The following is a 24,389-nucleotide window of genomic DNA, read 5'->3' as shown; positions in this document are numbered from 1 at the left end:
ATTAATCATTTCTTTTTGAGTTTAAAAACTATTATACAATATCCTCAATATATAGATTTTTGTACAAAATAAAATCCTTACAACTATAAAGAAAGTGTGACGCGGAAACAAAGACCAAACAAATGGGGGGGGAATTGGAGTTGGCTCACAAACTACCACACTCGGGGGTGACAAAGACCCACCTCTTTCATAAATAAATATGTGTATAATAAAATGTTATATTATATATAGCTCTATTTTCCCAATATCGGGGCGTCACTAATCCTTTTTAGCACAGGCTATAACATATCGCCAAGACCTTCCACACATACTTCACAGACTGAGATTGAACAAGAGACGACATCCTAGAATAAGGATGTTGATCTCGAGGATAGGGCCTGATAGTCCGTGCCATAATTGACCTCTGGCTGTAATGATATGCCCCTTGTACGGTGTACATGTTAGGAAATCCCCGGTACGGTGTACATTATAGGACATTCCTGTTAGAAGTACTCAGTACAGTCCACAGCAGAGCGTGTCTACTGAGGGAGACAGGAGAGCTGGTTCATGTTCTTCAAGCATCAAACGAACAAAAACTGACTGAATCGGAGCGGGACAACCTGGACTTTGTCCAATAAGAAACACTCCTTTTCGGGTTTCCGTTGCAAAGCGCTTTAAAACAGTTCTCAACGGTGTGCTGCGTGTGCCCTAATGAACATGACCCATGGCTCTCTCCTGTCCAGAGGCTTTGTGTGGAACTAGTGTGGTGGCTACAGTAAATAGACACCATGGTCCAATTCATGGGGACGGGTGTAGCCTAGAGTATAGGGTGTGGAGGGGGCGGGGGTCACAATCCCGATATCTGCCTTCACACATTACCATGCCGTATCCACCCTGTCCCTGTATGTCCCTTCAGAAGGTCAACATTACAACGACAACAAGAGAGAACGACGACAAAAAGGGAAACACGCTGAAGGAAGGAACAAGAACCTTGTCTGACAGAGATTAATGCCAATCTGATTGGCTGATTGTTTTCGTAGTCTTTTCTACCCCTCTCCGCCTATATGTACAGTACCTTATACCAGAGAACCAGTCAAAACTCAAACTCCCACCAGGCCCAAAACACAGTCGAAAAACACGACCTCCTAACATGTGCAAAGGGAACAGAAAATACAGATGATGAGGACGAAGCCGATGACTTACGACACAAACACACTACCCGTTTAAGACACACACACCCAAAAAAGGACGGGGAAAGAGACATGATCATGTGACTATCTCGTTTTTGACCTCGACCTGTGTTTACTTATTCTGTGTGGGGTTCTTTTTCCCACCAGTGCCCTTTCCGAACAGACAAACCGACAAAACGGACGGCGTTGTCTCCCTCGGGCCAGGACGACTAGGCGTTAATCACGGCTATCAGTCAGCACATTACGTTAGCGACAACTGCGGGGGTGAGAGAGAAAGGGATGAGAGAGAGAGAAAGAGAGGGATGGGAGGCTGTTGCGTTTAGATTCCCGATAATGATGCATGGCTGCAGCATCACTTTGGAGATTAAAAGCAAGATGCTGAATTTCAATCAAGCCCCAGTTTAATGGGTCGGTCTGAGGGATAATCACTCTGTCTTCGTTGGCAGAGGGAGGGAGGGAGGGAGGGAGGGAGGGAGGGAGGGAGGGAGGGAGGGAGGGAGGGAGGGAGGGAGGGAAAAGTTAAAGAAAAAAAGCTGGCGCCACAAAGAAAAAATAAACCCTGGTTGAGGCAAGGTGATACGCCATTTCGAATGTTGTCTTCTGAATATTCCAAAGATGAATTCAATTGACATAATGACAGAATGCAACCGACTAATATTACATACATTTTGACTTGCACGGTAAAGTAAAGCACCAGATTATAGTTTTCAATTAGGTCAGTGAGGGGGCACAGGTCGTTGTAAGGGTCTTTCCCAAAATGTATCATTTGATTTGACCTAATACGAGCCAACGACAAAGAGACCAAATAAGCAATCAATCAGGAGTCTTTGATGACATTTTGCCTGCAAGCAGAGCAACCCCCATTATAAATCTATGCCACGAATGCATCTACAGATCCTGATTCTTGCACGTTCTTTATTTGTTCAGCAAAATGATATGTCAAATACCGTACCCGCCTTGCAAACAGCCAAACTCTGCATGAATTTGCCTGCTACATGAGCAGACCTGGGTCCAAACACCATTTGAGATATTTAAAATCCATTTAGCGTTTGCTTCTGCCTGGAGATAGGCGTGGTTTGCACTTTTGCGACAATTCTATTGGTTCCATTGCACCAGGCAAACTCAATCAAGCCCAGATAAAGTGATGGAAAGGATTTTGAATACCATTTGAACCCAGGCCTGCATGTGAGTGAGCTGTGGAGTCTGACCCACTTGTTTTAAAGTGCTTGGTGAGTTCAGGTCTCATGATAGTAGATGAGAAAGGGTCAATGTTGGGGGGCAACAACACAGTTGAGATTGTCATCACAGTATACAGCTGATGTGAGAAAAAAAACAATGTGACATGAGCTACAATCCCCAGAGGGAGTCTGGGCAGGGGGGGATAGGACGGGGGCATTCTATAACACAACATAGAAAGGTATGGGGAGTGAGTGACAGTGTTTGTCCCATCTCCTCTGCTTTCAGTCCAGGAATGACACAGTTAAGCACAGTGCTTCCCAACATGTTAGTGGGGAGGGGGTGGAGTCTGTCTATCTGAGGGGCGGTGAGGGCTGGCCTGCAGCACTCTGGGTAGTGGAGTCTTTTGAGGCCTGCCCGGAAGCACTCCGTCAAACGTCTCAGCCGGGCACCCAGCTCTGGTTGTTGTGGGCTTGCTGAGGGCCTGCCAGTCCACTCATGCCCACGCCCACCCCCATGCCCATCCCGACCCCCACCCCCTGGGCCAGGGAGCTGTCAAAGTTGAAGTCCATTTCCTCTCCGGAGTCCATGATATCGTGGAGGAGGATGGAGTCGACGTCGCAGTCCAAGCTCCCGTAGAAGATATCCAGGTCCAGATCAGCTGCTAGTCTCTCGTGGGGGTGAGGCTGGTGGTAGGAGCTACCATGGTAGCTGCCTCCTGTGCCGCCTCCCACCATGCCCCGTTGGTGGTGGTACAGTCCACTGCCCATTCCTTGGTGTTGGGGACTGGGGTAAGTGTTGTGGCAGGGGTGCGAGGGGTGGGGGGCGGTGGCCAGGTGGCAGGAGTCCTGAGGCATCCCCAGCATGCCGGCCGGGTTGGGTGGCAGGGTGGTGGAAGCGGGGAGGTGGGCGTGGGACGGGGGGCTGTACAGATAGGGGGCTTTGTGGCTGTAGGGCTGGAGGTGGCCACTGCTGATGCGTGGGGCCAGGGCTGGGGCTGGGGCTTGAGTCGGTGTGTGTGTTGTGTGGTTGCTGTGGTTCTGACTGAGGTTGTGGCCAAGATGAGGAGAGTTGTGGTTGTGGTTGTTGTGGTTGGTCACAGGGTTGAGGTTACGACTCTGAGTTCCGTTGTGGCCGTTGTGGCTGTGAGCCGAGTTGTGGTTTGTGTGGCTGCCATTGTGACTGTGTGCTGCATGTCCGTTGTGTCCCGAGTGATGGCTGTGATGGGTGGAGCTCACTCCGTTCGTGGAGGGCCCCATCATGGGGTGGGCATCTCTCTCTTGGCCCAGTATTATGTCCTTGGCACAGTACTGCTGTGGCACTCCGGGGCCTCCTGTCAGCAGGCTCTGCAGGGCGTTGGTCCCTGAGTAGGCCCGCATGGTGCCGCCGAAGCTAGCAGGCTTATTCTCCTGGATGGTCTGCATGGGTGAGTGGTGGCGCAGCATGCCCATCCCAGCCTGGCTGTAGACCGCGCCGCAGTACGATCCCTGACCTTTAACCCCGGGGTTGTAATGATAGACCGGGGGAAGTTTGTGGTCTGCCGCCGGGTGAGGATGATGATGGTGGTAGCCTTCATCCAGGAGCCTCTCCTCCAGGCAGATCGCCCCCGTGAGATTAGCCAGCTGGGGCAGCTGCTCCACGGGTGGACAGTGGCCTCCCGCAGCCCCCATGGCCGGGGAGCGGGCGCTGGAGGAGGGGGAGGGGTAGAGGTGGGGGGAGGCCGAGCAGGAGAGCCCGCCTTCCTCTGACTCCTCCAGCTCGCCCTCGGCCAGGATGGGCGAGAGGCGCCCGCTCAGGGTCGAAGTGGACGAACTAGCCCGGGAGTGGAGCTCCGTCCAGGCGTCAAACTCTCCTTCCACACCCCCAGCTCCCCCTATGTTGCCTGGGAGAACCTTCCCCGTTGGGCTACCCTGCTCAGGGGAAGCCTGGAGCCCCACTTGAGCCCCAGAACCAATCCCTGGCCTGCCCACCCTCTTGCGGCTGACCCGGCCCTTGCTCTTCAGGTACTTGGTGCTGTTGTCCATGGAGACGGTTCGCCGGCGAGGGGCCTTGCCCATCTTGCCCCCCTCAGGGTTGAGCATCCACCAGGAGGACTTGCCCGTGCCTTCGTTCTGCACCCGGATGAAGCGCGTGTGGAGGGACAGGTTGTGTCGGATGGAGTTCTGCAGACATAGATAGATATATATATAGAGAGAGAGAGGGGGCGAGAGAGAGGGGGGGTGCGAGAGAGAGAGAGAAAGAGAGAGAGAGAGAGATTGATTTAGAGTGCACGTTACATTGCTCATCATATTATGTACACAGTAAGCATTTTCACTGTTTAACACACTGGATCCCACCGCTGCCACCAAACGTCACACTTTAGCTATGGGTGAGGATAGCGTGTGACTTTCAGCCAATGAGTACTGGTCGCCTTTGTGCGTGTCCCAGTGCATCAGAACTCCTCATCTGTAGACATCAGCTGAATCAAGTATGCATTTTACCTTTTGCATATGAATCAACTGTCTGTCAGAGAGGAAACTACAGTTTCAGCGACTTTGACGATGTGCAACCTGCCAATCTGATCCCAAGTCTGCTACTCCGTATTGATGACTGTTTAAAGGTTTATCTCACACACATTGATGCCACTGGGGAGTGTGTGGATTCCCCTTCCAAGAAGAGCTTCGCTGATCAATATGTACCAGACAGTTTATGTTTATGCGTATAGAGCCGCTATACACTCACCATCCTGGGGCTACAAAAGACTTGCTAGTACCTTGTCTGCCTACTAAACTGTAGACACCAGGGCACAGTTTCTCCTGAAGTTATCTATCCGAATTTCAACTATCGGACATGATTAAATGCGTAGAAGTAGAATGAATAGAATGGTGTGTCCCCATTCAAGTCAATTATTAGTCCATTCTATTTTTATACATTTAATCCTATCCGATAGGCGAAATCCAGATAGATAGCTTTAGAAAAAAATGGGCCCATAAATCAATTGCCAGGTAGGTAGTCCACATGGGTATACTACAAAGCAGGATAAATGAGTTAGCCAGCTAACTTTGATTTAAAAAAATAATAATAATAACTACCAATTTCTGCATCATTAAGACATTGAAACTAAAATATGTGTTTCTGGTTGTTGAGTCAACTAGACCATGTCCATTTCAAGGTTATCTTTCAAAAAAAAATATATGTTTTTTCAGAATATTTAGATTAGCTGGCTAACTCATTGATCATGCTTTGTGGTATACCCCTTAGTGGTCTACAAAGTGACCCAGTCTCTCTGTAACTCTCCTGCCTATTCACCATCATGGGTCTACAAACTAGCTACGTGTGCCTTTACCAAACAGTAGGACTCATGAAAATCTATTCTTCGCTCTGTAGTCTAAACTGGAGTGAGCCAGACTCTTTGTACAATCTATCAGGTGAGAGTGCCAAAGATTGTCTGAACTGAAGACACTCTGTCCACTTTATCTCTGTGAAGTGGAGTATATTCCTCCCTCCTTCTCCTTCCCTCGGTCTCTTTCCTCTCCACTTCTTCTCCTCTGCCTGGTAGATGTAAACTAATCCCTGGTTCAATGTGCCTGGCTGGGGATAGTGTTTGATGTGGCTGCCACTCTGGCCCAGCACCAGCCATGTGGAGATGGATGGGAAGATTGAGCTAGGAGCTACCAGGGATAACGGACGGAGCCCACCATCCGCCTCCTACCTACACAGACTCTCTCTATGGCCTTATTCTCATTCTGTCTCTCTATAACCCTGTCTCTTTTTCTCCACCTTCTCCCCTCTCTCTCTCTCTCTCCTTTTATCTGTCTCTCTTTAATCACCGTTCTCTCTCTTTATAGCCTTCTCTCATCTAAGCGGTCTGCAACTTGTTGCTTCTCTCCTTTCTTGTCATCCTCTTTCCTCCCTCTCTCTCCATGTCTCTTGTGTTTGTTAATATACCGTAATCATTATTTACCGCTGAGAGAAAGATTTCACATTTTTGTCAATTTCTTTCCCACTTTTTTTTTTTGGAACACTCATATTCAGTGATTAACTCTCAATAGATGACTCTGTTCATTCAATTTCTCATTCCAAAAACAATTTGTAGGTGTATTAGACTTTTTCTTCAAGGCCAAGTGAAGGCCAAGTGAACACTGAGAAATATTGATTGACAATAGTTGTTCTGTTCTGCTTTTGCTGTAGACGTTATTCTGAAACCTGAACGGCAAAATGAAACCAAAGCACCTAGTGTGGCTAAGCCTTACATTGGTACTATAGTACTATATTCGATTGTTTCAGATTGAGGTGCACGTGGTGTAATTTAAGCGCTCGTACTTTCAATGGCACCATTGTGTCGTACATCATTTGTATTCACGGGCGAAAGGCAGTCTTAGTACACACAAATCAAATTGTGGAGCACCAACTGGAAAGCGGCGACTGACTGAATTCAGGTGATCTGTGAATGCCTCCCTTCGGTTGTCTCGCTGTGACACCTCGAGCATTGGGTAACCATGGCAACTGTTGGTAAACGTGCAGGAGAGGGAGTATATGATATTGTGGTGGGTAGAGCAGGGAGGCAGAGTAAGGGCAGCGGGGGGATGGGGAGAGACGTTGGTTGTTTGATGCTGCAGCTCTCTCTCTAACTCTAAACAGTCTTTCTTTCATCTGGGCCATGCCAGTCCGTCGGGGATGCCCGGTCGGCGGTTAGGGGCGGGCAACTACGTGCCTGCGCCGACTCCTACCCTTTTCACACTATCGTGCCAACCGGAACTGTACTGTGTTTTCTTTTCACATTGATCTTTTCAGCACAGTTCAAGCAACTATGGTGGATACCCAGCCAGCTCAAACAGCTTGGCTCAGCAAAGTTCGGTCCGGCTTGCTAGTGTAAAAAAGGTACACCTGTCTCTCCCATACCAGAACATTATCTTATCAGATCATGATAAATGTCCATCAGGTTAGATGACAGATTGATTAAAGGCCGAATGAAAAGGAACCTCCTTTAATGGGACGAGACCGGTTGAAGCCGCTACCGCATATGATTTCTGATCTGTTCCAAACGTAGCATGGATGATCAAAAAAGTCCCCCGCTATAGACTTGGGAGAGGGATTTGAACATCCACAAGCCCTCTTTATCTGATGAATCCTGAATCCACCTGCTTAAGAGAGATTTAAGGGATTGGCTGTGTCCCAACTGGCTCCCTATGCTCTATATAATGCACTACTTTTGACCAGGCGCCATAGGGCTCTGTTCAAAAGTGGAGCACTATATAGGGAATGCGGTGCCATTTGGGACACAGCCATTGCGTGGGTAAGTTGGCCATGATGGCGTAGTCAGCTAGCTGTTTGCTTCCTGTCTGCCGGCCTTTCTGTTTTGTTTTCAAACCCGGGGTTTCTTAGTAGTAGTCATCCTGTTTGGGTGTGGATTTAGGGACTAAGAATAGCCCTGCCAGGTTACAGGTTTCCCTCCCTGTGTTGGTGTAGCCTAGCCCTGGCCTCTCGCCTAATCTCGGCCTGAGTCAGGGCAAATATGGCCGGCCCATGCCCCACTCACTCACGCCCCCAAAACAGGCAGTCGCAGGCAGCCGGTGCTAATCCCGCTCCATCCCGAGTAATCCCAGACAATCCCGAGCTAATCCTGGAGTTGATTCGGGGGCACTCCCAGCTGGACGTCTCACACAGTCCACTGCCAGGTCATCGTGTGCACCGCGGGCAGTCCGGATACGTTATGATCCAATGGGAGGAGGAAGATGAGGGGGCAGACTAAGGAGATTCCTTTGTTAAGCAACCTGTCCATGTAAGACAATGAGAGGAAAGGCCATGATCTACAAGGCCATGTAATACAACCACCCTTTCAATTTCCTATCTGACAGAGCTAAGCGGAATGCCTCACTCTGAGTTTGGCCTTGAGGGTGGCTTTTTCCATACTTCTCCCCACAAGCTTACAACAGAATAGAATTGAAAACATTATTGTCTATTAAATATTCATAAAATGTTTCTTCAGCCCCCTGGCTTTCAGGACCAGACAAATGAAGGGAAGCACACAGAAACATACAATGACACGGAACACACATTCCAACCCTGGGTCTGGCAGCTATCTCCTATTGAAATCAGGCCCATGATACAATACACATTGTGGAAGGCCGAAATAATAATAAAGTGAAATAGAAAGCTAAGACACAAATGTATTCCCTGATCCCATCCGCCTTAAGTAAACAGACGTGCTGTATATCAAAAGTTGTCAAATCAAACTTCTATGGAAATGTATATATCACAGAGTGGATTTTTAAACAACAACAACCGGTTTGCGGTAGCCTTGCACTGTTATTTGTGAAAAGGGCATCTGCCCGATTTATAGAACAATTGTAGCCAGTGGAAGACTGTGTAGCACATATAAATATAATTACTAGAATGGTAAAGCCCCTCAGACAACATCAAGTTCACAGAACACTCATGGCTACATTCAATATGGCAGCCGGTTCACCCATCACATACGTAACATTGACTTGAATGGGAATGTCCTTTCTAGTAATTCTATTTCTATGGTGTGGCACCCCGGTGGCCCCAGAGAGACAATCGGCTTGTGATCAACTCTCATTAGAGCCCACGATCCTGATACCTGACTTACGTTCTTTATTCGCTCTGTACCAAGCCACTCTACCACAGCCCTCTTTGCCCGCAGATTAAGATTAAGACCCATTAACCCGCTCAAATCTGACACGTTCACGCTCTTTCCGACACAGGTGGCCTCAGAGCAGCAGAAAGGGATTTTTCCAAGACCGGGTACTTGTTCAAAGTCAATCGAATAGGGACTACAAGACTTCCTGTTTTGGATCGACCGAGCTCCGTTCATGTTCCGAGAATGAACAAAAACAAAACGGGCCTTGGTCATGGTAAATAATTCTCTTTCAAACCGTTTAATTTGCCCCTCAGCCTTCTGGCCATTCACATTGATTCCTGCTCAGTCCTCCCTCCTCACACCCACTGAGTTTGATTTTTGGATCTGGAGTAGCCAGTTCAACTTGGAGAATCGATTCAACTTAATAGCCTTCAATGCTAAGGCTTGGTATTAGACACATCAATGTCTGACTGTCTGTAGGAAGATATTCTATTGGACTAGCTTTGTGAAGGCGATATGGCTCCCTTTCCAATGCCCTTGCTCGAGGGTATCCCCGGCATTGCGTGAGTCGGGTGACCGCGCCCAGTTGCCCAGCCTGGCGCAATGCCAATGTGTGTCCCCTCTGCCGCCACTCCCAGGGTAACAATCTGCCATTAAGACTGTGGTGAGCGGGGTGGCCGGGGGGGGGGGGGGGGGGCTTGACTGGCAAGGCGGGCAGCTGGGATAGAGGGGGGTAAGGGGGTGAGAATGTAGAGGTATAGCATGGAGCCCAGTGTGTGAAAACCCTCCGAGCCACACAATGGGCTGCCCTCAAAATGGGGCCCCTCTACCCCCCACATACTCACAAGAGGGGATAGAAGAAACAGGTCAAACTGTACAGGGCCCGTCTTGTGGAGAGAGGTTGTACTCATTCAAATAGAACCGAGTGACGAGCCCAAAGACAAGAGGGCTCGCATGGGAACGCCAAAAGAAACCACTCACCCGGTTCAAATAACTTAAAGGGTTGGATGACTGGCATGTTCGTTCTGCAAAGACGAGCATCTGTCTGGAAGCTGTTCACCGCCATTCGCCATGTACTCATTCGGTGTTTACCAATCCCATTTCACACAGAAAGCAGCCATTATGCTCCTCTGCTGTCTATGGGTATCTCTTCATAGCACACCATTCATTAGATAAGCACAAATCATGGGGGACCAGGAGAGGCTCTGGCTGTGTTTATTGTGATGCCTGTTTGTGGGGGGGGGGGGGGGCTCAAACACAAGCAGTTTTGTTCAGGCAAAGGAATGAGTTTTGTCAGCTAAGCCTGTCTCCAGGCTATTGATGGAAATTAGCACTGGCTAAATATTCGCTTCCCGTGATTGATGTCACAGCTCGGCTTGTCCCCCTTTGAAGGGAAATAAAGAATTTAGAGGCGCATAGATTAATGGGAATCGGCGGGTTGGTGCATTCAGCATTCTCTGTCTGCAGGGGTGGGGTGGAGTGGAGGGATGGGAAGGCTTCAAGGGGACTGAAGGGCCTAATGGTAGATAAAATATGGCTCCATACGGAACAAAGCAGATACAGCACGCTATCCCAAGTGGCACAGGTACAGACAGGAACACAGATCTCGTTGGCTGCGAAGGAAGCCCAAAGTCAGAGGATAATTCAAATCTCTTTAGAGGAGGAGAGCCTACTTTAAGGAGAGACAGATGGGCAGACGGACGAGCCTGATTTCTGGACTGCGCCCAAATTGAAAAGATTCAAAAAAGAAGACCTCTTATTAGGAGTTGAGAAACTAACTTAAGCCGCCACATGCCACAGGGGCGGCTGGTAGCCATACGGTTAAGAGCGTTGGGCCAGTAACCGAAAGGACTAGGTGAAAAATCTGGTGATGTGCCCTTGAGCAAGGCACTTAACCCTAATTGCTCTGGAGAAGATCATCTGCTGAATGACAAAAAAAGTTATCATTTTATATGGTCCAATGTATGTCCATAGTCACGGAACTATCAAGTAGGTCTAGTTGTGGAGTCACGGCAAGCCCTGTCAGAAACCTAGGCTAGGAACCAGGCTGAGCTATCGTACAGACCATTGGCTACTATCTGTACCTAAGACATAGTCTGGAGAACCTTTGCCATTAGAGCCTTACTAAGGCAAGTTCCCCCTCTTACGACAATGCAAATCAATTTCAGAATTGCTATATCATCCCACACACCACTCAGTGCCATTCCAAAGGGGGAAAAGAGGGAAAGTCAATTGAGAGTTTGAGCTGCCATGTGCCGTGGTGCCCACAGTCAGGAAGTCTGTGGGGAGAGGGTGTAATGGAATTGGTAGGGGATTCCTGCTTGGCTGTGTTCTAATTGCAGCCAGTCCCTGGCAAATCGCTGCCTGTATACTTCTATAAGCACCAAGGGGGATGGTTAGCGGTCGGGTGTGGAACTGTGGATCAAGGGCTGCACGAGCTTTGGCGGCTAAAAATAGCTGCTAACAGATTAGCAGACCATCTGAGACCGGGATAGGGGATTGGAAAAAAATCCACCACGGAATGCCAGGGCGGTCTTGGCGGCTTTCCAGTTGGTCGGCGTGAGGGGGACACGACATCTATGACACCCGTGCGACGAAAGCCTCCGCCTGGGCTCGTAATCACGTCTGACGCCCACGCCAAACGTGGGGAAGACCTGTGCCAGGGAGGGCACAAGGCGGGCACATGCAAGAGGGTATGGTTTTCCACAGGGGCTATGGGAGTTAGGCTTCGCTTTCCCCTGTGAGGATTCACAAACAGGTGTAGTGGTTGGTCCACCTGTGGGGCCTGCTCACAGCTCACACTTCGACTAAAGTCTGGGGATCCATCAGACTCACATTTTCCACTGGGCCTGCCATCATGCTGTCATAAAGTCATGCACGTTTCTGGAGAGAGGCTTTTACAGCTTTTTGTTTGTATGTGTGTGTGTGTGTGTGTGTGTGCTTGTCTATTTGTGTGTGCTTGAGTCAGGTCTTTTAACGGCCCACAGGCGGAGTGTGGATTTGATTATATTGAAACCACCCTCTGCCACAAAGAAACAGACGATGCAACAATGGAATCAATGCCGATGCGATTTTCTCCTCCTCTCACTCCACAACATGATCCCGTTCATAATAATAACAATCTCATTTCCCGCATTCTAAAGGTCAGCACACACCTCTGATCAGACTTTAATAAACATCATTTCTCAGGGTTTCATTTCATATCAGCAGAGCAGGAAACTCATTCGGCAGCGGTTGCCTTATGGCATGCAAAATTTCATAGAATAGTCCCCTTTTAATTGCTTGCAATTTCATATCGCGGAGACTAATGATCATCGCAATCAGATGGAAGCGTCCAAAGATTCAGAAGGACACGCACGCAGACATGCACGAATGCATCTTAAGCAGGCAGGCACGCACACACGCACACACACACAGTAGGGTATCCATCATGACTTGTGAGGTGCAGATGATGTGAAGACCGAAACTCAGGCATGTCTACACGTATATCACATGTATCAGTCCCGCAATAACACACAGCTTCTCCCTCACACGTTCATCTTCTCACATATACTGGCAAACAAAATATACACATAGGCCTCTTCACACACTCTCTCTCTCACTCACACACACACACACACACACACACACACACACACACACACAAAGAGCCTGGCACAGTGGGCACGCTCATTACCGCAATGCCAAGCTACTAGTTGCTAAGGAGACCTGTGGGAGAGGGAGGCTCCTTGTTGCCATAGCAGCCGGCCTGCTCCCTGCCAACTATCCCCCGAGGGAAAGGCAGCTAAGGAGAGAGGTGGGGGGGGTGAAGTAGGGAGAGGTAGAGGGCACCCGTCTAATAGGGGAGAGGTGCTGGGGAACTTCATTAAGCGCCCTGTGTACCACACCAACCACCGCTCCTCAACAATATACACCACATGCTATACACGCACACTCAAGTCTACTTATTCAGAGATGCAGAGAGCTACACCCACCTATGGTGTACGCCTACATACGACATTGAAAAAGGTAAGTGTATATGCGGAATCTTAGGTCAAGGAAAGGCAGCTATAGAAGGAACGAGGGAAAAGAGAACAAAGGAGGATCAAAGAGGGTCTTGCATTTTGGTGTGAATGGAGAACGTTTGGGGGATCTTAACTATGGAGGCGTCTGATAACCACGGAGCCATCTTGAGACATTCCTCTATGTAAACACATCGTTACCACCGTCTCTTTGAGCCAACATGGCCATCCAGTGATAGCCGCCGTGTGTGTGTGATTGGTTGAGCCTTCTGTGTGACATCACTCCGAGCCCATACCGAAACACAAAACAATGACGGCCAATTTCTCTCCCCTCGAATCTAAAACCAGTAGTAACCACCAACTTCACTGACCGTTATATCTAATATTCCCACACCCCAAAAAACATTGCCGCCGAGGAGGGCTCGTTAGCTAGGCACCTCAGCCGTTTTCTTCTGAAACAGCTCAGCTATCAATGCTAGCTAACTAGCTAACATTAGCTAGACTGCATCCAGACTCGGGAGTCTGGACGCATAGACAGGTCACATAGGCTTCAGGAGACAGCTGGTTAGATATGCTTCCACCATGGGCAACAACAACTGGCAACTAGTTCCCTTTCACTTAAATATGTTCAACTCATAGTTAGTTTATCCACTGACCACTGCATTAAGGAGGATAGCTAAATTACTGAAATGTAGCTAGCTAGCTAGCTAGCTCACCAACTAATCGTGGATTTCCTATTCTTTGATAGATTTGGGTTAACATGCTCATATCAAGCAACAGACAGTTTGTGTGAAGGTAAAAATAACTATTAGTGGACTCGTTTTTATGAATGACCGGATAGTGAAACTAAAATAGACAATTTATTTTTCATTCAGTGCTTACTGCTTATGCCGGTGACCAAGCTAAACAGACAGCTCTGCAGGGCATCTGTGTGACACCACACACCCAAGAAGGCTCAACCAATCACCCAGCGCAACTCATGAATATGAAGGACTTTGCCTCCGGCCATCTCACGAAAGGAAATGTCCAGTGAGCCCATTCCATCCACTTCCTGGAAATTCAGTCTATGAGAATGAACAAACAATGAATGATTTCAACTTCACATACAGCTATGCTGTATATCCAACCATACAGTACAACGGCTCAATGGGAACCTACTACACAACATACTCAAGGAAACATACCATAGCAGCATTCCTTCACAAAACAAAAGCCCACACTGAAGAGTAAGAGAGTGCTCATTCAGGACTTACTCATCCCGCAAGAGAGGCCTCCGAGATTGCTTAAACAGAGTACAGATAGTGATACAGCGAAGTGATAATGCTGAGTTCATAGGTCAAGGTTTGCCTTTTACATTGAAGTGCATACACATACAGTAAGAGTGCCTTTACGTAGTGGGAAATGTATGAACCATGTTGCTTCCATGGAAATTAAATGGATTCTATTTATATGGTTGCTTGACCCTCAAGATTGGAAGTGCCAACCTACTGTATGAATGAGTAGCTTTACTGCCTAGTTTGAATCTCAATGGGGGGTGGCGGTGGTGAAGGGCACAGAACACCCTGTCTGCTGGGGTAACTTGTCTCACTGTCTAGACTAATGAGAGAAGGAGAGATGCCCCTCTGAGTTAGGAGGAAAAGTGGAATGGGGGGGGGGGGGGGTTTCACCCCTCCTCCTCTGCCTTCTCCCTCCATTTCCCGAAACAAAAAGAGCCCAATTAAGTCAGTTTGAGTTAGGGTCTGGTGGTGTGTGTCTGTACATTTGTCTGTGTGTGTATGAGAGGAAAACAAGGAGGGGGGGGGGGTCGTTCTCTCAATCGCTTACTCGCGTGGGAGAGAGAAGGGGAGAGCAGCCAACCACAGAGAGAGAGAAACGCACTACTCTACAACATAAGCGGGGCAAAACTTGCTCTCAGCTCCTCGACGGGAGACGCTGAAATATTAATCAGCATGCTCCGGTCACAGACTCCTCTCCTCTGAATGCAATTGCTTCAAACCCCTTCCCTCCCTAATGAGTGGCTATGAGTGGGTTCATGAATGGCTAATGGACACAGATGGGGGGGGGGGGGGGGGCTGATGGCGGGATAGATAGCGATGGGGGGGGAGTGAGGTATGGGGGGGGGGGGGGGTGTAGAGAAATGGCGTGACCTTTTAAGAGGCTACTGAAAGCTTCATTACGACTATCCCCACTATTCTTCTTCTCGTTCCCTCAATCTTTCTTTCTCCCTCTCCATTTCTCCTTCTCCGTCTCTCCCTCTGTTTCCTTCCTCTCTCTGTCTCTCCCTGTTTCCTTCCTCTCTCTGTCTCTCCATCGCTCTCTCATCCATCTACCTTGCGCTCTCCTGTTGGTGCGTGCTGACTGATAACCCTCTTAACCCCTTACCCACACAACCCCTCAGAGCTATACTGTACACTGAAGTTTCAGTTCTAGGGCTATCTAAGGGCACTTCACCAAACTACACACTTATCCTTTAATGAATGCACACAGCGTTCAGGTCAAAATGAACATACTGTACATGCAGGCAAACGTATAAAATAACCTACCAACATTAAAGCTGCAATAGTCTGAATGTTGCCTCCAAAACCCTTACATAGAAATGCCTCATATAGAATGTAAACATAGAAATGTCTCATATAGAATGTAATCAGCTGTAGGGCTGTAGAGAAATCCACACAGGCCAGACAGTAGTAGCCCGAGAGTATCTGAAAAGTGGTGAAGTGTTACTTGAAGAGAGTCTCTCAGTAGAAAGCCGATGCACTATTTCGGCCTTGTTGATTGGATTCGTAAAGCCAAATGGGTAATAGATTTGGGATATACCCCCACATTGAAGAAAACTTTATGCTGAGAAGTTTATGCACAATCCCCGATTCATTGAGAAGAGACAAAATAAATGGAAAAGGGAAAGCAAAAGGGAAAACATTTAAATTCAGTTGATTTTCGAGACTACTTATTGACTGTGAACCGTGCAGGAACGTTTTAAAAGTGGACCACTTCAACTACTATTGGAACCCTAACTCCCCCTAGCATTCTCCTCAACTCAAAGTGTACGAGACACAATCAGCAGCGCCTTGAATCTATCAAGTCGGGAGGGGATTAGTGAGCAGAAGAATGAGAAATGTGGGTTACTTCGTCTTCCCAGGACCCTCCGTTACCATAGAGGCCGTGTCTGGATTTGGAGCGGCTGGAGCTGCCAGCGTGCTGACGCAGATGCACACACTCCCCTGCTTAATCCACTCGCTAATTGGAGGAGTGGGCCCCTATTGGGCCTATGACCTAATTCTTGACCTAACCCCTCCCTCTCGGCAGCAGTCATGGCTGGGCGGGCCACCGGATTACAGTTCGCGCGGGGAAATGAGACCTGGTTCATAAGAAGCGTATCGGTCTATGTCAGATTGTATGGGGCTGTAGGAGACTGTACGGAGGAATGGGGTCATGCTGCATGGGGACGTATGCTGCACGGGGACGTACGGCCTATCTATGGGTCTGGGTAAGGATGTATGCGATTGCACGAGGCAGGCCGGATTAGGGCAGGAAAATGAGACCTGGTTCACAGGGGGTGTGCAGGGCTGTATGGGCTCATGCTGCACTGAGACATATGTATGGGGCTGTGCAGGGTTGTAAGGGGATGTAGTAGGATGTATGGGGTCGTACTGTCCGAGGCCATACAGGGCTGTGTCGGGGGGTGTGGCAGGGTGGCCGCATAGGCCAATGGGGATTATAGAGTCAGACTACAGTCATACACGGGTCGCTATAAGGCATACAGCATATATATATATATATATTGCCTCCTCTACAGAGGGATGAAAGCACCATTATGTCTATCAGTACTGTTGAATGTGATTGTGTGTGTGTGTGTGTGTGTGTGTGTGTGTGTGTGTGTGTGTGTGTGTGTGTGTGTGTGTGTGTGTGTGTGTGTGTGTGTGTGTGTGTGTGTGTGTGTGTGTGTGTGTGTGTGTGTGTGTGTGTGTGTGTGTGTGTGTGTGTGTGTGTGTGTGTGTGTGAGAGAGCGAGAGAGTTTCCGCCTGAGTGGTACTGTCAGTGGGTATCACTCAGCCCGGCTGCGTGGCAAGACGCGTGGGTCATTAGCAGAGATGGAGAGAGAGAGAAGGAGCAGAACGGAAGAGAGAATGAAGGGAGAGAGAGACTGAGTCGGGCAGCGCGCCTTAATGTCCGTCTTGAGAGCATTATACATGGCGCTGCACTCTCCTCTCAGTCACGCAATCACCCCACCGTAAAAGCAGACTCAGCCCCCCTTTTCTCCTCTGTCACTCTCTCTCTCTCTACCCCTCCACCCCCCCCCATGCCCAGTCTCTTATTCCCTCTCTCCAAATCTCTTCCCTCCTCGTTCACACCGTTCATTCACTTCATCTTCATTATCGCGTTTCATCTCTCCCTTGCTCCAAATCTATCGCTCCCACTTTCTCTCGATTGCTGGCACGTCATTTTTTTCTCCCCTCGTTCCAATCTCCCCATGTTCTCCAACCCCGTAGCCCTACGCGTTCATTTCCTCTCTTTCCCTCTCTCCATCAGTGTCACTTGCCTGCACTCTGGTCCACGGCGCTACGTAGCTACTGCTCTATGTCTTCAGACACATGCTTAGACACAGACGGACACACACACACACACACACACACACACACACACACACACACACACACACACACACACACACACACACACACACACACACACACACACACACACACACACACACACGTCTCTGCTACGCACTCTTTCATTCATCATCTGTTTTCCCAATGTTCTCCTTCCTTCGCTCTGGGGCTATGCCCAGTGCAGAGATGCCCGACGCTAAATGTTGAAAACAACATGGATGACATTTACTAGGATAATGGTAAACATTTGCCTGTCTCCTTCTACATAGCTGCGTCGTGTTCATTAGGTACCAAAAGGAAGAAAATAGACTGAAACAGGGAAAGGAGTTCTACAACAAGAAACACTCATTTACGTTTTCTGTTGCAAAATGTTTGGAAACATTTTCCGTAGCATGTCATAATGAACACTACCCGGGATTCATACACGCATGGCACCAATTGTCCCCAATGCAATGGTGGCTTGCTTGCTTAGCGGGTTAGGGGGTTGAATAATTTCTTAGCGTACATCTGTTGGTGGTAGCGTTAGCATTCTAACACCCAAGCAGATGATGGGTTGCTGCATTTGTCTCTATGAAACATTTGTGAGACCGACACAGAGCTGCCTAGCGTAGCCCAGCGTTAGCCCCGCTAACACGGAACCATAGTGAGGCTAAGTGATGCAATCTGGCCTGATGCCAACAGCGCTCTGAAACAGACTCAAGCCTCAGATGATATGCAGACAGAAAATGAGACGCATGTACGCCCACTCGCTGCTTGGGGACCACGTGACTGCACAGGTGCAAATGGGGCTGGGTGGATAGAGGACAGAGAGTTTCGGCAAGTAGGCTACAAGACTGAACAGTGTATTTGAGGGATGACTGAGACAAAGATGGAATGATAAGAGTGGCTGGCGACGGAGTGTGAAAAGGTGGCTAGATGAAGCCTAGACGCCTCATATACAAAAGACAGGCAATCACATTGAGACTGCACACACTCACCTCCAAACACACACACACACACACACACACACACACACACACACACACACACACACACACACACACACACACACACACACACACACACACACACACACACACACACACACAATCACATTGAGACTGCACACACTCACCTCCAAACACACACACACACACACACACACACACACACACACACACACACACACACACACACACACACACACACACACACACACACACACACACACACACACCTGCAAGCTCTCAACCATGTTTTAGCTGTCAATCCCCCCCTCACTTCCCCTCTCTTGCCCGAGAGTGCAGGCATCTGATCACCCCCCCTTTCCCCATTCTCTTGTCAGCGTGTCACTCAGGCCTTCTAGGTCCCACCTTCCCACCTACGAGTTCATCCCACCAGCCACCATCCTAGCCTGCTCTCCCGATCGACACACACACGAGTAACACAACCAAACAACCTCTCCCTTATGACAGAAATATATTAATCACACACACGAGTAACACAACCAAACAATCTCTCCCTTATGACAATCATACATTCATAACATTCAGTCACACACACACACACACACACACACACACACACACACACACACACACACCTCTCTTCTACACCACTGATTTATTTGCCTCCCCAGTTGTTCCGTCTGCATGGATCACTTGTAAGGATTTGAGAAAATACTTTTGCTAAGCTGATTGCTAAGGGGGGGACAAATTAACGTCGCACAACTGCATAAAACCTTCCTGGGTCACGGTCTCCCTTATGTAATAGTGTGTGTCTGAGTTCCCGAAATACCACTCCCCCACACACACACAGCCCCCGCCTCACCCCATTCACCCATTCTGTTCTAATTGAGGGATCTTTTTTCGGAAGCTGTTATTGCTCTCATTTAATTATTTATTTTGTCGGGAAGCACTGAGCAATCTGGTGGGATAAGAGAGCTGGTGTGTGTGTGTGTTTTTACAGTAACTGTAACATACAGTGACTGAGTCTAGACCAGTGAGTCTAGACCAGAATAGAACTTGAGTGAAATGAGGTATACGTGAAGGGAAGGCGGGTTAGGTCTTTGTGTGCCTGTGTTTTTTTTATTTGCACGAAAGTAGGCTATATACTGTGTGAATTTTACAGTGAATATGTGATTTTGCGGATGTGTGTGTGTGTGTGTGTGTGTGTGTGTGTGTGTGTGTGTGTGTGTGTGTGTGTGTGTGTGTGTGCGTGTGTGTGAGACACAGTTTGTCTTCAGTATTCAATGTTTGTCCTGGGGGGGGATAAATGTCAAATTTCGACGGTTAAGTTTAGGCATTAAGGGGCCTCCCGAGTGGCGCAGCAGTCTAAGGCACCGCATCGCAGTGCTAGCTGCGTCACTACAGATCCTGGTTCGATACCGGACTGTGTCGCAGCCGGGAGCGACCGGGAGACCCATGATGCGGCGCAGAATTGACCCAGCGTCGTTCGCGTTAGGGGAGTTGCAGCGATGGGACTGTAACTACCAATTGGATATCATGAAAATGGGGAGAAAAAATGTGTAAGAATCTTTTTTTAACTTATTGTCATTATTTCCAAATGGTTAAGGTCAGAGTTAAGGTTTGGGATATTGTTTCAAATGAGTGCCTCGTACTGTGATTGAACACGCGACCCTCGGTGCTCGCTAGCAAGCCGCAAGCCTACTTGATGGTAATAGCGCTCACCATTGCCCCTAGTGGATGGTTTTGAAGGCATCTCCCGACACCCTGGGGACCTGGACGAATGTCAAATATCGCCTTGGATCTGGAGTGACCTGGCTGGAGTGTGCATGCATGTACATAACAGAGAGTGTGTGACAAGAGAGAGATACTGTATAAGGTGTTCATAATCAGACATCATAAATCTCTCCAGCTTGTATCATCTCTCACTGTGTGCGTCTCTCTCAAATTACACCATTCCCCTGGGCCAAAAGAGAGGATAAAATATGAATCAGCTGATGGTTTCCAGTCTTGCACCCTCAGACTAGCCACCCTCAGCACGCACACACACACACACACACACACACACACACACACACACACACACACACACACACACACACACACACACACACACACACACACACACACACACACACACACACACACCTGTTATTTCCCAACTGGAGTGTTTATCTCCTACTTTCTGCAAAGGCCTGTGTGTCCCAACAGTACTATGAGTGTCTGTGCATCTCTCCACAGAGGTTGGCACACGTGTCAGTGTCACGTTTGTAGAAATCAATAACTAAACAGATATGATCCATGTGACTTCATCCCCTTCATGAGTAATGCCTGTATTGTAACACTGTAATAAGATTGTGTGATTGTCAGCGGAGACCCGGGTCGTGTTCATTGGGGCAGGCAACGGAAAATGTTCTACAACATTTTGCAACAGAATACAAAAATGAGTCCCTCCCTGTTTCAGTCCATTTTCTTTCATTTGATGCCTAATGAACACAACCCTGTCATTACAAAATGTTAGCTAGCTGCTGACCCTATCTATGCCTTCTTGGCCTGGACCGCCCGTTACCTAAAGACACGTTATAAATAACAGTCTCGTCACTTCAGATTAGAGCGTCTGACTGACGCACCCGCTCCAACCTGACGCCAATCCCCTGGCATCTGACTGCCTGCAGCTCACACACACACACAAACATATACCCTAAGTAGCACACACACACACACACATTCAGAGACCAGCATCCCCCCCTCTCTCACACACACACACACACACACACACACACACACACACACACACACACACACACACACACACACACACACACACACACACACACACACACACACACACAAACATATACCCTAAGTAGCACAGAGAACCACACACATTCAGAGACCAGCACCCCCCCCTCTCTCACACACACACACACACACACACACACACACACACACACACACACACACACACACACACACACACACACACACACACACACACACACACACAGAGGTCATTAAGAAATACTCATTCCCCTCCAAACAAAGGGGAAAAAAACTAATTCCACATGCAGGCAACACACACACACAATCAACATCTTCATTAGCCCCTAACACAGGAGATTCCCTTGAACCAAATGAAGTTATTAGCCCCTGCAGGCATTACACACACGAGCACCGTTAAAACACACCGTTATAGACATTAGGAAGTCAGCGCCAAGGCTGTGCACCATTCTCTGCAGTGACACGCTGTCACACTAATCAGAGGGGCCCAAGACAACCCCTCCCCCTGCAGTATCCCCCACAAAGACACGCCACCATCACTCACTGTTGACCCTTTGTTGTGTGTTGTCAGCATCATGTGTGTGTGTGTTCTGTGTGTGCTTGCCCTCATACGCGTGTGTTCGTTTTTCTATGCCTGTGTGTTTGAGCACATGCATGTGCGGGTGGGCGCGGCCAACACCACAAAGCACCACAAAGCCCACGCACTACAGTAGCCTCCTCTAAGGAGATGATTAAGTTCAGGCCAGGGCCTCAGATTCCAGCCTTCCTAGAAGTTAGAAGAGCCGGTATTTATAGTCAGCTGTTGGTTGTTGTCAGTACTGTCTAGGACCAAGAGGTAATCCAGTGTCCATTCCAGACCAAGTGAGAGAGAGGAACTGGAAGCTGAAAAGACGACCTGCTTTTGGACCAGATTAGAACTACTACATACAAACCCCTTTCGATAGCCGTCTGCCTGTGCCTCTCCTTTCAGCCGACCCCTCCCCCTCTCATCCTACTCCGCGAACCATACCATTTCAGTTCATTTCATCAGAGGCGTACCAATATTTGTCTTTTATCTTTTTCTTCTTCCGCAAAAAAAAAAAAAACTGTTCCCACATCAAACGCGTTTGCCTATTGATTGAATGGGAATGTAGCGTATGATGCGGGCAATCTTATCCAACTCTCACACACACTCGCACGCACATTACGAATAATTAGGGTGCCTGATATGATTGTGTAAGTATGGGAATGTGTATGGGGAGGGGAGGGAGATAGCATCTACAAACAACTGACTCATAATTTGGACTGTGCTGCGAGTCCGCGACAGTATTTGCATCAAAGCAGTTGGTCAACAACTGGATGTTAAACCCCTGCACAGTCCATCATTTAAAAGTGATCATCGACTATACCATACGTTATTTATTACCAACAAATGGCTGCTGTACGGACGATGGGTTTGTGTCGCATTAAACAGTCTCCTCAGGCCTGGGTATGCGAGTGCTTCCTCTAAGTGTATATTTACATTACCTACCACGTCTCTCAATGAAACCAGGCCAGGGCTATTACTGCAATTACGCCTTGCTTTAAAACAACTTTCCTAAATACCTTCATTACCTGGGATGGACCGCGCCTCTCGCCTCGCACCGTTCATAATAAACCTGGGTTCATAATAACCCTGGCCCTCAGACTTCCTCCATCTTCCATGGAGTCAAACCCCCTAATTTGCCTGTTTCGTAACTGTCGGGCTCGCTGACTGGGTGACACTAGTGCTAAAGATAGAGCTGGGCTGTCGCTTAGCGGTTAGAGTCTGTTAGCATGGTTAGCGTCTGTTAGCGGTGCCACTGCCGTCGAGGTACAGGGCAGGGATAACAAGGGCTAAGCCACCTGCAGACACACCTCAGCAGCGCTCACTTAAATGGGATGCACTTAAGAGTTAAGAGTCAGTCAGGCGCTTGGTGATTAAGGCTAAGCAGGCTAAAGGACTGAACTCGAACATACTCCTCAACTCGTGACTACCTAAGTCCACCCTACTCCCTATATAGTGCACTACTTTTGACCAGGGCCCTTATGGGATTGGGCGCCATTTGGGACACACAAAGGGCTCTTTTAGAAACATAGACTACAACAGGTGTTTATGTGAAGACGACCGAACTCCACACAGGGAGACATACAGATCATGAAGACAGAGTCGCGTTTAAATGGAAAAGAAACACTTAAAACCCCAGGCCTCCAAGCATTTCTCACATGTACACCAATGAAGTGTTAGTTTCATTACTATGAGCCTGGTTGTGAAAGACTAAACTGACACTTGCCAAGCATGGAATACCTGGTAGAAGATGAGCTGACGTGTGATTTTCACTCTTTTATGGGGTGGTATTAGTGCAGTCCTGAATCGTCTGTCTATGTGTTCTGGTGTTGATTACTAACTGTGGTCCTTCCAAATGTTGCTTTTTGGGCCGTGTTCCAATGTTAGCTTTGTTGAACATTGCAATGTCATGAATAGAGCCCACATTATTACTGATTCTACATGTCAGAGAGGCATGCTTGTTCTACGTAACGCCTGAACGCTCCACAACGTTGTGCCCTGGTAAACATGCTCCCTGTGATACCCTGTACTAACCATGTCTATTCACAGGAAGTAGTGAGCAATCAAACTAGCCCTGACGATTTTCTCATGTTTTGGAGGATCTCACTGTTAAATTGTGAGGGTAAAACCATACATGTACAGTGGATGTGTTCATATGTAAACTCATCAAAAAAATGAACGTCCTCTCACTGTCAAAGTGAGGTCGACCGATTAATCGGCATGGCCGATTAATTAGGGCTGATTTCAAGTTTTCATAACAATCGGTAATTGGCATTTTTGGACGCCAATCATGGCCGATTACATTGCAATCCACAAGGAGACTGCGTGGCAGGCTGACCACCTGTTACGCAAATGCAGCAAGGAACCAAGGTTAGTTGCTAGCTAGCATTAAACTTATCTAATAAAAAACAATCAATCTTAACATAATCACAAGTTAACTACACATGGTTGATGATATTACTAGTTTAACTAGCTTGTCCTGCGTTGCATATAATCAATGCGGTGCCTGTTAATTTATCATCGAATCACAGCCTACTTCGCCAAACGGGTGATGATT

General features: G+C 48.2%; 1 protein-coding gene across 1 annotated transcript in view; it reads right to left on the bottom strand.

The window, feature by feature from the left end:
* Window positions 1-1,672: 1,672 nt before the first annotated feature.
* Window positions 1,673-24,389, bottom strand: part of LOC129837481 (forkhead box protein O3-like) — a 29,187-nt gene continuing 6,470 nt past the window's right edge. Inside the window, exon 2 of the mRNA XM_055903681.1 lies at window positions 1,673-4,507. Within this exon, the coding sequence (XP_055759656.1) occupies window positions 2,786-4,507 (1,722 nt within the window). The 3' untranslated portion in view covers window positions 1,673-2,785. The remainder of the gene's footprint in view (window positions 4,508-24,389) is intronic.

Source organism: Salvelinus fontinalis, chromosome 38 (assembly GCF_029448725.1).
Source record: "Salvelinus fontinalis isolate EN_2023a chromosome 38, ASM2944872v1, whole genome shotgun sequence".
In the NCBI taxonomy this organism is placed as follows: domain Eukaryota; kingdom Metazoa; phylum Chordata; class Actinopteri; order Salmoniformes; family Salmonidae; genus Salvelinus; species Salvelinus fontinalis.
The sequence above is the reverse complement of the archived record's forward strand: the minus strand, read 5'-3'. Positions and strand labels throughout refer to the sequence as shown.